Raw genomic sequence first — 12,902 nt, 5'->3', positions numbered from 1 at the left:
CACATCAGGCTCCCTGCTCAGTGAGGAGTGTGCTTCTCTCTCTCCCTTTGCCCCTCACCCTGCTCATGCTCTCTCACTCTCTCGCTCTCTCACTCTCTCTCTCTCAAATAAAATTAAAAAAAAATGGAGGTCATGTATTCTCAATTACATATTAGCTTCCAGTAGTTTCATGTATACTTCACAGCAAATATCTACTTGTTCATTTTAGAGTTAAATTTCGTGCCTTTTCTGCTTTTCATATATTTGGAGTTCGCTGTTTTAAAATCTTCCTACCAAATCAAGGTAGTTAACAGCTCTTTAAAACTGCTCTGAAATTATTTTATTTTTCTTTTCTCTAAAAAATTTAGGACAAAGTTGCTTTAGGAGCTAAGCCCTATAAAGAAGAAATTGAAGATCTCAAAACGAAGCTGGTGAAAATAGACCTAGAGAAGATGAAAAATGCCAAAGAGTTTGAAAAAGAGTATGTCTTTGCCTTAACTGAACATGACTTTAATAGTTTACGTTTCGGGGTGCCTGGGTGGCTCAGTCAGTTAAGCATCTGCCTTCAGCTCAGGTCATGATCTCGGGGCCCTGGGATCGAGCCCCGCATCAGGCTCCTTGCTCAGTGGGGAGCCTGCTTCTCCCTTTCCCTCTGCCTGCCGCTTTCCCTGCTTGTGCTCTCTCTCTCACTCTTTCTCTCTGACAAATAAATAAATAAAATCTTAAAAAAAAATAGCTTAATTTTCCCTTCTAAATTTTTTGCATTGGTTAACTTTTTAAAATATGTGGAAATATTGTTACTGTTTTTTAAAATAAATACAAACATCCACAGATTTTAAACTTGCTAAGTTCTCATTATACATCTGCCAAGTTTTTAAAAATCAGCATAGTTATGGTCAATTATTAACACACTGTGTCTTGATGCTTCTTGCTGTCTTACATAAACAGCTTAAAAGTGGCCTTTTTATGCTTGAAAATGAATGTTAAGAACCTGTATATATGTGCATCTGTGTGTGTTTAACACTTCGACTAAGATTTTTGTTGGTTCTCTTAATTTAGTTTGTTCTTCCTATTGTGTTTTTGTGTAAAATTGCATTTCCTCTTAAATTACGGTACCTAGTACCCAGAAGCGTGACTTCTTTTTATTTATATATACTGTACATAATGGCATGCCTGAAGTTCTTTATGATATAGCATAATGAAAGAATATTAAATAGAGACAGTGAATTAGAAATATAATATTGACACTTATTATTATATCACCTCACATATAGGCTGTTTAATCTCTGGTCTTTGTATTCATAATCACTAAGGATAGGTTTGTATTAGATGATTTCTTAAGATTCCTTCTGACTCCTAATGCTTTTTGTTCTTCCTATAAATATTTAACAATGATGCCTAATTTGCCCAAAAAGTAGCACTCTGAAGCTTCATGCATTCTAACCAGCCTTCCATTGATAAGACTATTGGTTTTAGTGAAACTTATACCTATCAAGTTCTTCATTATAAAAAGCAGTTTTAGGGGCACCTGGGTGATGCAGTCGGTTAAGCGTCCAACTCTTGGTTTTGTCTCGGGTCATGATCTCAGGGTCCTGAGACCGAGTTCCGCATTCGGCTCAGCACAGAGTCTGTTTGAGTTTTTCTCTCCCTCTCTCTCTCGGGCCCTGACTCCTGCACTCTCTGCGTGTGTTTCTCTCTCAAATAAATAAATAAATCTTTTTTTAAAAAGGCAATTTTATGTATCGAATAGAATCAGCAGATACTTTCAGAGTCTCTAAAGACAGAAGGTCTCATGATTTATCACTGCTGATTAACACTTAAGCCAGCAATTCCTAAAATGTCACTTTCTGCTGGGTAACAGCAGAATTTAACCTCTGTATCACATTAGACTAGAGCTGCACCCAGGGTTTACTTCCCTGACAAGGTAGAAATGGGTAGAAGTTCTTTTTACTTTGGTGCCCTGGTAATTCCGATTAATAGCTACTGGGCTTCCAGAATTTTAAAAAGAATTTCAAAAACTACTCCTGCAACCAAACAGAATACTTTCAATTTGATGGTGTTATAGCTATAAAATATTTGATACCGGGGGTATCTATTGCCACTTACAGGTTTTATGTCAATGTGATCTATCTTACTAGAAAATTCTTGATAACAATTCTGTTTATTCTTCCATTATAATTAGTTGCAAAGCTTTTACATGTTTCTATTGATGTTCTTATTAGAATTACTTCTACAAAAGCCACTGTAGAATATCAAAAAGAAGTTATAAGGGTACTGAGAGAAAATCTTAGAAGAAATCAACAAGCCCAAGATACCTCAAGTAAGTAGAAAATGCTGATATTTCCAGATCCTTTCCATTTTATTTCTCAATACATGTAGACATTTTGAAGACTATGATATATGTGACAGTCAAGAATAAACCTGTTAACCACTAATTTAGAAAAAACTATTTTTGAAATGAATTTATTGAGATCATATTTATCCTGTGACATCTCCTTAGTTTCCTGTAATCTCAACTATGTATCCATTACAGATTCTTAAAAAATAAGAATTTTACCTTTGCATCAGATCTTTACATATGAGTGAAGATATCTTCAGTATTATAAAAGAATGATGTAACTATCAAGGTAGAAGTACCCTTCCCAATAAAAATACAAACACATTGTAGTAGAATTTAACCATATGTGCAGTAAAAATGCAATCAGCACACAGTAGAAATAAGGAAATATATCCTACATGTTCTTAGTACTGAAAATAGAGTTGATGCTTACTTGCAAACTCTTTCAAATTTATCTTACAGTTTTCACATCTAATGATCAAATTTATGCTTGTGCATTCCTCAACCTGTTCCTTTTTCCATATTACTGTCTCTTGTGTTTCATTTGAAAAGAGAGGATGCTGAACAGTACTTGGGACAGCTTTTACTGGGACACAGTAAACAAGCAGTGAACTAAGTCAGGGCAGGTCCCCCTCACTTCATGGCTATATGAAATCATGGGGATAATACCCGACCTCCTAGCTTATATATATACGTATTGTAAGGATCAAACTGAAAGTTGTGTGTGAAAGCACACTGAAAATTCTAAATGTCAAACCAACATAAGATAATACTTGTGTGTATTATTATCCACTCATTTAAAAAACAAAAATGAGATAGTGTTAAAGTTGTTGTCTCATACATGTTTAGCCCAAACTTCTCTAGTGTCTATTGCAGAAGTGCATCCTTACCTGGAAAACTTCAGTGATAAAACTAGAAACGAGCATGCTTTGTTGTCACAGAAGGGTCAGGATAATTACTCTCAATGTGTGACTTTCAGGTACATACTGTATCTGAACTCAGAGGAATTCAAAAGAAAATGGACACTGAGTATCTTCCCCACACACAGCGTACCTTTTGTAAAGTTATCAGTTACTCAGTGGACTGTTCTACTTTATAAGCACCTCACATCTTTATGCAATTTTACAAAACAATTCCTTACCTTAGCTTCACACATACAGTGTAGAGTACTTAATAATATATGCTTTAGTATCATTCTGAGTTTTATTTAGTTAACAGGTAGGTGTTGAGGACTTACAGCACACTGAATGACTGGTGGTGGACCCCACACACGCTTTCTGTTCTGTAAGAAGCCCTCCCGTGCATCCCCTGATGAAGAGGAGAGAGCAGTGAAGGACAACACTGACCGCGGGGATTGCGGCTGCTGCCGCCGTGGTGGGGCAGTCCAGCCAGCAGCGCCGTGCTAGTGGGATTGGTGGCTGGAGAGAAGCGAGAGGACGCTAGAGACGACTAGAAGTGTAGATCAAATAGGCTCGGGAGGGGAGGTGGAAGGAGGGAGGAAGGGTGGCTTCTAGGGACATGGTGATTGAGATGTTCTGGTTTTTGCAGTGACTTATGGCTCTTTGTAATGTTTCTTTATTTTGAACTTTGGAGATAATGAAAATCATTGCCTATTTGTGTCTCTGCCTCCCTCACAGTCATATCAGAATGTATGGACTCACAGCCTTCAAATAAACCCTTAACATGTGGGGGTGGCAGTGGCATCGTACAAAGCACAAAAGCTCTTATCTTAAAAAGTGAATATATACGGCTAGAGAAAGAAATCTCCAAGTTAAAGCAACAAAATGAACAGCTAACAAGGCAAAAGAGTGAACTCTTAAGGTAAGATCTGCTTATGTGATATCGAAATTATGCTTCTGGCTATTACATGTAGGGAGCTCGGTGTATACACCTCCATACCTGTTTTTTGCAGTTGGCAACCCTTCATGCATACAGGGAAAGTGATTTTTAGAATATATGTAATAATTTTTTTTTAAAAAGGATAAGACTGTAGTAGCCCCATTCCAGATGTTTGCTATCTATCAATTGACCTATTTTTAATGAAGCCAAGAAATAGGAAGTAAACAAAGATCTTTGAGGGGCAGCTTAAATAGACCACAAGTCTGCATACCCAAGTCAAAGGAGAATTCCTTAAGTCCATTATTGTAGTCTATTTGCTTTTACTTTGGAAGCAGTTCTAACAAATTTAATATTTGGCTTCTATCAAAGATTAGAATCTTGTGCCAAGCACTTTAGTGATACAACAGAAGAAAAATGGGCATTAAACAAATAACTATACAACTAATTTTTTGCAACAAGTGCTATTAAACAGCAATAACAAAAAAAACATGAACAGGACCTTATCTAGGTGTGCGGAGGACTGATGATGAAGAAACTGAAATAAGAGTAGCTGTGGAAAAGGGCAAGGGTTAGGCCAGATGAAAAGAGAGACTGGTGAGCCTTTTAGGCAGAGGGTAACATGTGCCCAGGCTTTCGGTCAGGAAGAATAACCAGTTGGCGGAACTGAAAGACGTACAGTGTGGCCAGGGCATAGAGAATGAATGTACCGTGTGAATAAATTCAGGAATTGTGCAGACTTACAGTCTCTCCCTTTTTTTTTCCTCCTATATTCAAGCAATAATCATCATCTTTCCAACGAGGTCAAAACATGGAAGGAGAGAATCCTTAAAAGAGAGACTCACAGAGAAGTTAGTTGTGAGAATTCTCCTCAGTCTCCTAAAGTGACTAGAACAGCTTCCAAAAAGAGGCCGCATACGCCTTCTCAATGCAAGGAACGGAATTTACCAGATCCTGTGCCAAGGGAATCACCGAAGTCTTGGTTTTTTGACAGCCGATCAAAGTCTTTACCGACACCTCATCCAGTTCGCTATTTTGATAACTCCAGCTTAGGCCTTTGCCCAGGTACATAAATATACTGGTTCTTTAGAAATCAGGGGAATAACTGTCAGAACTTACCTTTAATTTGTGGCCCCACAGGACAAGGTTAGACAAGATACAGTTGAGCACGCTACAGTGCACAGACTTCATGTGGCACTTCTGTCGTGAGAAATTTTCTCCAAAGCACAGCACTAAAGTCCATCATTTTTACCCCAAGTTAAGTCTTTATTCTGCCTTTTAAACCTTCAACTCTTCCTTAAGATCAATAAGCAACTCTCTTAAAAACATGAAGACGCTACCCTATAAACAAAACTTTCACTGAAGAAGCCTTTCTTATCAATGCACTGGGCCAGTATTTCCAATAGCATTATATTCATTTTAGGCAAGCCAGATCATAGACTTGTTTCATTTACTTATTCATTCAATCAGCAAAAAATTTTGGTCTCTAACTATGTGTCAGAGATGAGACCCTGATGGTACATTGATAACCAAAACCAGACATGGTCCCTACCCTACGGAAGCTTACAGTCTACGAGGAGATACACACAGTAATCAAGTAGTCAAAAAATAAAAAAATAAAAAATAAAATTCTAGAGTGTAAAAGGCTGTGAGGCATATGATAGGTTTTTTTGTTTCAGGAATATTAAGGAAGTCTTCCTTGAAGAAGGAAGCTGAGATCTAAGAGGTTAATGTGAGTCAGCTTAACGAAGAGGGGAGGGGAAGTATCTCGGGCAGATAGAACAGTGAGGGCGGACCGGAAGCAGGGGAAGGGCTGGAAGGAAGCTGGTCAGAGCACAGTGAGCACAAGCTGCTTCGGATGGAGGCAGTGAGGCCAAGAGAAGAGCCAGGTGTGTGGGAATTTGTACATTGTATACAGGAACTTTGACTTTATCCTGAAAGCATATAGAGGAAGGCTTTGAAAGATTTTAAACCACATGATGGGTAGGATCATAATGAGTTATAAATTTTGAACACACCACCTTAGCTATATGGTAACCAACAAATAATAGGAGCAAGAGTCGATGACAATTGTCCAAGCAAGGGGTGATAGTAGCGGGGATGTGAACAGGTATAGAAGAGATGGAGAGAAGTGGATGGACCAGACCAGCGAGATGTGGGAGTAAAATCAGCAGTACGAGGCGCCTGACTGGTCGGAGGCAGGTAGTGTCAAGGGTCACCCCCAGCTGGGCCCAGGTGCCGGACGCAGAGGTGTGGAGCATTGGCGGAGAGGCTCTGTAATACTGCGCTTCTTGTAGGTCTCACCGCACAGCATGGATCACGTGTCCATGGGACAGCGCATCTGCCTGTCGGAAATGCCCTTACAGTCGTAGACATCTAAAGCAACAAAATTGTACACTAAGAGAGGCAGCTGCCAAATCATTTTTGGCCCCAAGCGAAGGTAGCCAGTGTTTGTGGAAGTGGACGGACCAGACCAGCGAGATGTGTGACGTTAGAAGAAATCAGTCCATTCTCATCAACCACACATCAAAATTAGATCAAGCTAGCAGTCTGGAAGTGCTCTTAGGGATATAGGAAGGCACCAAACAATTCGAAAAAATTTCTGAACTGTTCACCTTATGGAATAGCATTTAAACAAACATTTAAGGACCTTTCATTAGCTAGCACTTACATGGAATTTTTGCTGTATATACATAGACACTATTTTAAAAGAGTCTTTTGAAAAACAGAAACTTTTTTTAAGATTTTATTTATTTGAGCGCGCGAGAGAGAGAGCACGCGCACAAGCAGAGGGAGGGGCAGAGGGAGAAGGAGAAGCCGACTCCCCGCTGAGCAGGGAGCCCGATGCAGGACTCAATCCCAGGACCCTGAGATCATGACCTGAACCGAAGGTAGATGCTTTACGACTCAGCCACCCAGGGGCCCCAAAGATTTTATTTATTTAATTGACAGAGAGACACAGCAGGAGAGGGAACACAAGCAGGGGGAGAGGGAGAGGGAGAAGCAAGCTTCCCGCTGATCAGGGAGCCCGATGTGGGGCTCGATCCCAGGACCCTGAGATCATGACCTGAGCTGAAGGCAGACGCTTAACTGACTGAGCCACCCAGGCGCCCCAAAAAAACTGAGAAACATTTAATCACCTTTCAGTTTTATCTGATAATGCCAGGGGCACATGCATGATATAAATTAATTCAACAGCAAATAGAAATGCTTAAGTGTTTTTATCAATATATGGATCACTCTGGTACTATTTTTAAGTAAGATAAATAAAAGAGTAGGCTGGAAGAATATATGAATCAAAAACTGACCAGTTCAGGGGTGCCTGAGTGGCTCAGTCAGTTGAGCGTCCACCTTCAGCTCAGGTCATGACCCCGGGGTCCTGGCATCGAGCCCCCTCCCGTATCGGGCTCCGCTGTTGAGTGGGGAGCCTGCTTCTCCCTTTCCCACTGCTGCTTCCCCTGCTTCCCCTGTTTGTGCGCTCCCTCGCTCTCTCTCTTTCTCTCTCTGTCAAATAAATAAAATCTTAAAAAAAAAAAAACTGACCAATTCAGAATTAAAGGAAATAGACTCAGCCAGAATTAATAAAATGCTATTCAAAAAGAATTTTAATGTTAGTTTTTAATTTGAATTATAAATGATAACTTAAATTTTCTCAACAACTTGAGATAATTGCAAAGACCAGGTATGTGAGATTTACTTTAATGAATATAATCATTTGAAAATGAATATTGTTTATAAACATAAATGCAGTTGAAGTACTCTCTAAGAATGACGAAATATTCTCCAAAATATATACTATTTATTTAGCACATCATTTTTTTTTGCTAAAATTAGGGCAAAGGAAAATTAGACTCCATCTGTGTTTGATTCACTTTGAATCTCAAACTGATGAATTTCAAGTGACACTTTATTACTTCTTGGTTTTATATACAAAATGGCTTCTCTAACAGTTGATTTTTCTGAGAAAATGGGGAATAAACTTCTCCACCTCTGATGAAATGAAATACACCTTTTTAGTGACCAAACACAAGGAGGTTGATGACCGTATTGTCATTTTTCATTCTTCATATCTTCTCCTGTCAACATCGTTTCCATTTCCAGTTGTATTCAAATTGTGTGTGTGTGTGTGTGTGTGTGTGTGTGTTTTAATAAGATTACTTTTGGGTTTTTTTGCTTTTTGTTTTTCCTCAGAAGAACAAACTGCTGGAGCAGAGAGCGTGGAGCCTCAGCCAGCTCCTTGGCACGCCTCTTCAGGAAAAGATGCACCCGAGTGCAGGACACAGTAGACTCCTCTCCTGTCACTTTTCCGGGGGCCCAGCCTTCCCTGTTTGGAAATGACTGTTTATTACTTCATGTGCCTATCCCTGGCGATGTTGTCACAGTCCAACTTAATTTCAATTCAGTTTTCATTTTGCCACTAGAATTGGAAGATGAAGGAATAGGAGATGAATGCGTTCCAGTAATTTAGAATGGTGATAGCAATGTCTTCTTTGAATGTGGTAATACTTTACAAGTTGAATTGTTTTATTTATTTATATATTTTGTAAAGAATAAAATTATTGAAGGAATTTTCCAGTCTTTCCATGTATACATAAAATGTACTCATTTTTATTAATGTAATGTTATCCACATATGACTTAGATAATCCCAAGGCATTATGCATACATTAAAGCATCATTTAATTAACAAAATTATAAACTCCTCTTTAAGTACCTTGAACATTCAATAAATGTTTAATTAATGGTTCTGAATCACAATTCTATGTAACAGTAATTAATAGCTTCTTGGTGGGGTACTCAGCGTATATTTGGCTCTACTTGTTTGTTTGACTTACAGAATTTTGCTATGAGAATATATACATGCTTTCTGGATTTAAGTTGCTAAGTTTAGCAAAGTGCTCTGACCTCTTCATTTTCTAGGCTAATCTTTCTATTGCTATAATAAATACAAAAGTTCTCTCTCGCTTTTCTGTTACCCACCAGCCCCCGTACAAGCACTCTAAATTGGTTGGTTTGTTACCAGACTTTGTACTCTACTACATTTTACTCCCAGCTGGAAGAACTTCATGGACCATTTATTCTATCCTTTTATTTCAGACATGAGGAAACAGCACCAGAATTTCTATCAAAGTAGAAAAATTCTTCTAAACCCAGAGTCCCCACAGATACATAAGACCTCTATGGATGGGCTTCATGCAGTCTGTAAAACCTCTGAAATTTTATGTTAATTTGTTAATTTTGTCATTTTTCTAGGATACTTGGGTCCATACTTTTATCATATTCTTAAGGGGATCTTTGGGTGATGTTTCTTTTCTTTTTAAGATTTTATTTATTTATTAGAGAGAGAGCACAAGCAGGGGCGGGGGGAAGCAGGCATAGGGAGAAGCAGGCTCCCCACTAAAAAAGGAGCCCGATGTGGGGCTCGATCCCAGGAACGTGGGATCATGACCTGAGCCGAAGGCAGACGCTTAACAGACTGAGCCACCCCGGCATCCCTGGGGGATGTTTCTTTTGTGTGTGTGTGCACCTTCTGATTTTTTGCTGAGTTTTATCCATTTGAAAAAGGAGCCATCTCTTCTGGTCTACAGACTGCTTCATACAGGGAAAGATTTCACCTGTCAGCCTGGTTAGAGATCCTGGGGATCTCTGAAACCTTTTTAGGGGGATGTGACCTCTGGGCTGTGGGTATAATTTGCCAATCAGAGAAGTTTACCAATTTCTTTTCTAGGAGCTGGATCTCTTGCTCCCTCTGGTGTCTGTCTTCAGTACAGCATGTTCTTGCGGTAAGACGCACCCCCGCCCCCTTTGTTCTCATTGGCCCTCAGGCATCCAAAGTATATCAGCTCCCCATTAGCACCCCAGGTAGGCAAGACAAGTACCAATCTTGGACAGCCCTCCAAAAAGTTGGAATACCAAGAACATGCTCCACTCTTCTCCCTCTCTCCCAACTATGCTGAACCACTCCGGCCTCCATCTGGGGCACTGCAGGCCCTCCAGTGTCAATTAATGCCGGTTCCATCAGCACTCCAAGTCAGGCAAGACAGAAACCAGTTCTTTGGGCTTCCGTAGAAAAAGTCAGAACTTTGGGTTAGTTTTCCACTCTTCTCTTTCCCCCTACTCCCCTGGGGAAACCGAGAGCCAGAGGCTGAGCTGTGCTGACTTGGGTAAGGGGTGCGGTGGGTGGAGCCACGGGTAAAGGGAAATGACTCTTCTTGCCCATTTCAATGCAGCTGTTCTCAGCTCTCCCTATATCGAGGGTCCTGTGACTTCTTAACTGACTTAAGTTCTCATAAAGGTATTTTGGTCTGTATATTGTTTTAAATCGGTGTCTCTGGGGGAGGAAAAGAGGTGGGACTTTCTACTCCCCACCTCTGAGGGAGATGTTATTGACATCTCCCTCAGAAATGTTGCTTCACTCTCATGATCTGGGGTTTCAATATCATGATAAATGGCTGTGAAGAGACAATGATGAAAGTCAACAATGAAACATGCAAAAATGATAAAAAGCAATAATATGGTCAGACAACACTAAAATGGTCTGAAAAGTAAAGTCAAAGAAGACAAATAGATTATTGTTCGTAGGAAACATTTTCTGGAGAGCCTGGCAAAATTATATCCAGGAAACCTATTGAGAGCCTACCATTCATACTCAGCAAATATTTAATGGCTGTTTACTGTGTGCCAATCACTGATCTAGGCACCAAAAGTTACTGCCTTTGTGAAATTCATGTTTGGTTGAAAAACAAATATAGTACGTGCTGACTGCAGTATAAGGGTGAAAAGGATATAGTCACTAGCCTTGAAGAAATTTACTCCATGGAAAATATAGATGGGTAAGCAAATTTTTGCAACACCATGTTACTTAGGCTGTCAGAGTCGGCATTATTGTTGGAAATCGGGACAAAGGGAGGCTGAAGAAAGCGGCACCAAGAAAGTAGTGTTAGACTTGGCCTTGATTAGAGAATCCTCATATCCATAAAAATTGTATTCTAAAATACTCAAAAGTTAAAGACATTGTTACTAAAGCAAGGAGCACAGCTGGGTGTCATTAGAAATCATTAGACTCCGTTAGAAGCTACCCTGGGCAATGAGGGACAGTCTTATCAAAGACTCTGTGTGTTTATATATGCAGAAATTAGATCAGAGATTTTTTTCATCTACTGTAATTGAATTTTAATAATCATTCACATTTACTAAGTACAAATGTAATCAATGTGCTGGTAGTTGTGAATGCCTAGTCCTTTCTCCTCACATGCCTGAGGCAGGTGCTACGGTTACCTTCTTTTACAGATAAGAAAGCTGGGGCTTGGGCACCTGGGTGGCTCAGTTGGTTAAGCGACTGCCTTCGGCTCAGGTCATGATCCTGGAGTCCCGGGATCGAGTCCCGCATCGGGCTCCCTGCTCGGCGGGGAGTCTGCTTCTCCCTCTAACCCTCCCCCCTCTCATGTGCTCTCTCTCTCTCTCTCATTCTCACTCTTTCAAAATAAATGGATGAATCTTTAAAAAAAAAAAAAAGAAAGCTGGGGCTTGGAGAGTTAAATGATTTACTCAGCTAGCAAAGGACATGGGACTTATCTTCATCTTTCTGACTGCACAGTCTTTGTTCTGAACCACCGTGACCATTGTGAATATACTTCTCTCCAAAGAGAAAAAACCTGGGAGAAAATGTGATCCAAAGAAGTTCCTTTTTCTCGCCTAAGAATCTCAGGGCAGGGGTGGAGGGGGGGTGCCTGGGTGGCTCAGTGGATTACCCATCTGCCTTCAGCTCAGGTCATGATCCAGGAGTTCTGGGATCAAGCCCCATGTCGCCTCCCTGCTCAGTGGGGAGTCTGCTTCTCCCTCTCCCTCTGCCCCTTTGCACCCCCTCCCGCTGTTCGTGCTCTCTCAATCTCTCTCAAATAAATAAATAAAATCTTAAAAAAAAAAAAAAAGAACCCCAGAGGAGTTAGTTTAGTGCTGTGGCATAAAGGCTGTCTTCAGGGAATCAGGTTCCTTCCCTTACCTGCTCTGTCCTTGACGGGTGCCTCTGACCTCAAGCAAAGTCACACAATGACTGCCATGTCCCAAGGCAGATCCACATTCCAGGCAAAAAGAAGGAAAAGCCTTTCAGAGTGGCCTTGCCTTTCTATCCAAAAGGAAATCCTCAACTTGCATTTCATTGGCCAGCTCTAGCAGCAAAGGAGGCTAGGAATATGAGAGTTTTGTTTTCTGGCCTTTATAAAATAAAAGGCAGGGGAAAGTGAGGTAGGTGGATGTTGAATGAACCAACGTAGATAGTACATGCACAAAATAACCTACACAATCACTCTGTTCAATTATACACCTGCTACAGTATGACTTACTAAGCCCGGCACACATGACCTAGTCCTAGACCTAGTCTATTATCTTTGTTCTCTTCGACCAGACTTTATTTGTTGCTCTTACCCAACACGTTCCCTTTCAAGCCTCCACACTATGAAGTTCAGAGTGCTACCCGGACCCTGCCCCTCAGTGTACCCAGGATGCCTGCACTCTGCCACTAAATATGAACAAGTGCTAGAAGAGACGGAGTGTGACAAAACAACCATAACTATACCTTAAACACAAGGAAATTTTTATTTCTCTCCCTCAAAACAATCCTGATGAAGGGGCAGGAAGGAAGCCTCCGCTATCTTAAATGACCGAGGTCCTTCTATTTTATTGCCCTGCTGTCTTCTATGTGATGTTTCTGACTCATTAAATTTTTAATATCTTAGAACAGCACATAGCAG

General features: G+C 40.3%; 2 protein-coding genes across 8 annotated transcripts in view; one reads left to right on the top strand and one right to left on the bottom strand.

The window, feature by feature from the left end:
* CENPE (centromere protein E) overlaps positions 1-9,120 on the top strand; it is an 82,618-nt gene extending 73,498 nt beyond the window's left edge. For all 7 annotated transcript variants that reach the window (XM_027598508.1, XM_027598512.1, XM_027598509.1 and 4 more), the window contains 5 exons: positions 348-460; positions 2,202-2,299; positions 3,955-4,138; positions 4,932-5,218; positions 8,345-9,120. In XM_027598508.1, the coding sequence (XP_027454309.1) occupies positions 348-460; positions 2,202-2,299; positions 3,955-4,138; positions 4,932-5,218; positions 8,345-8,439 (777 nt within the window). In that variant the 3' untranslated portion in view covers positions 8,440-9,120. The remainder of the gene's footprint in view (positions 1-347; positions 461-2,201; positions 2,300-3,954; positions 4,139-4,931; positions 5,219-8,344) is intronic.
* Positions 1-12,902, bottom strand: part of LOC113924584 (cuticle collagen 7-like) — a 39,776-nt gene that overhangs the window by 2,893 nt on the left and 23,981 nt on the right. The window lies entirely within an intron of this gene.

Source organism: Zalophus californianus, chromosome 2 (assembly GCF_009762305.2).
Source record: "Zalophus californianus isolate mZalCal1 chromosome 2, mZalCal1.pri.v2, whole genome shotgun sequence".
Classification (NCBI taxonomy): Eukaryota; Metazoa; Chordata; class Mammalia; order Carnivora; family Otariidae; genus Zalophus; species Zalophus californianus.
The sequence above is the reverse complement of the archived record's forward strand: the minus strand, read 5'-3'. Positions and strand labels throughout refer to the sequence as shown.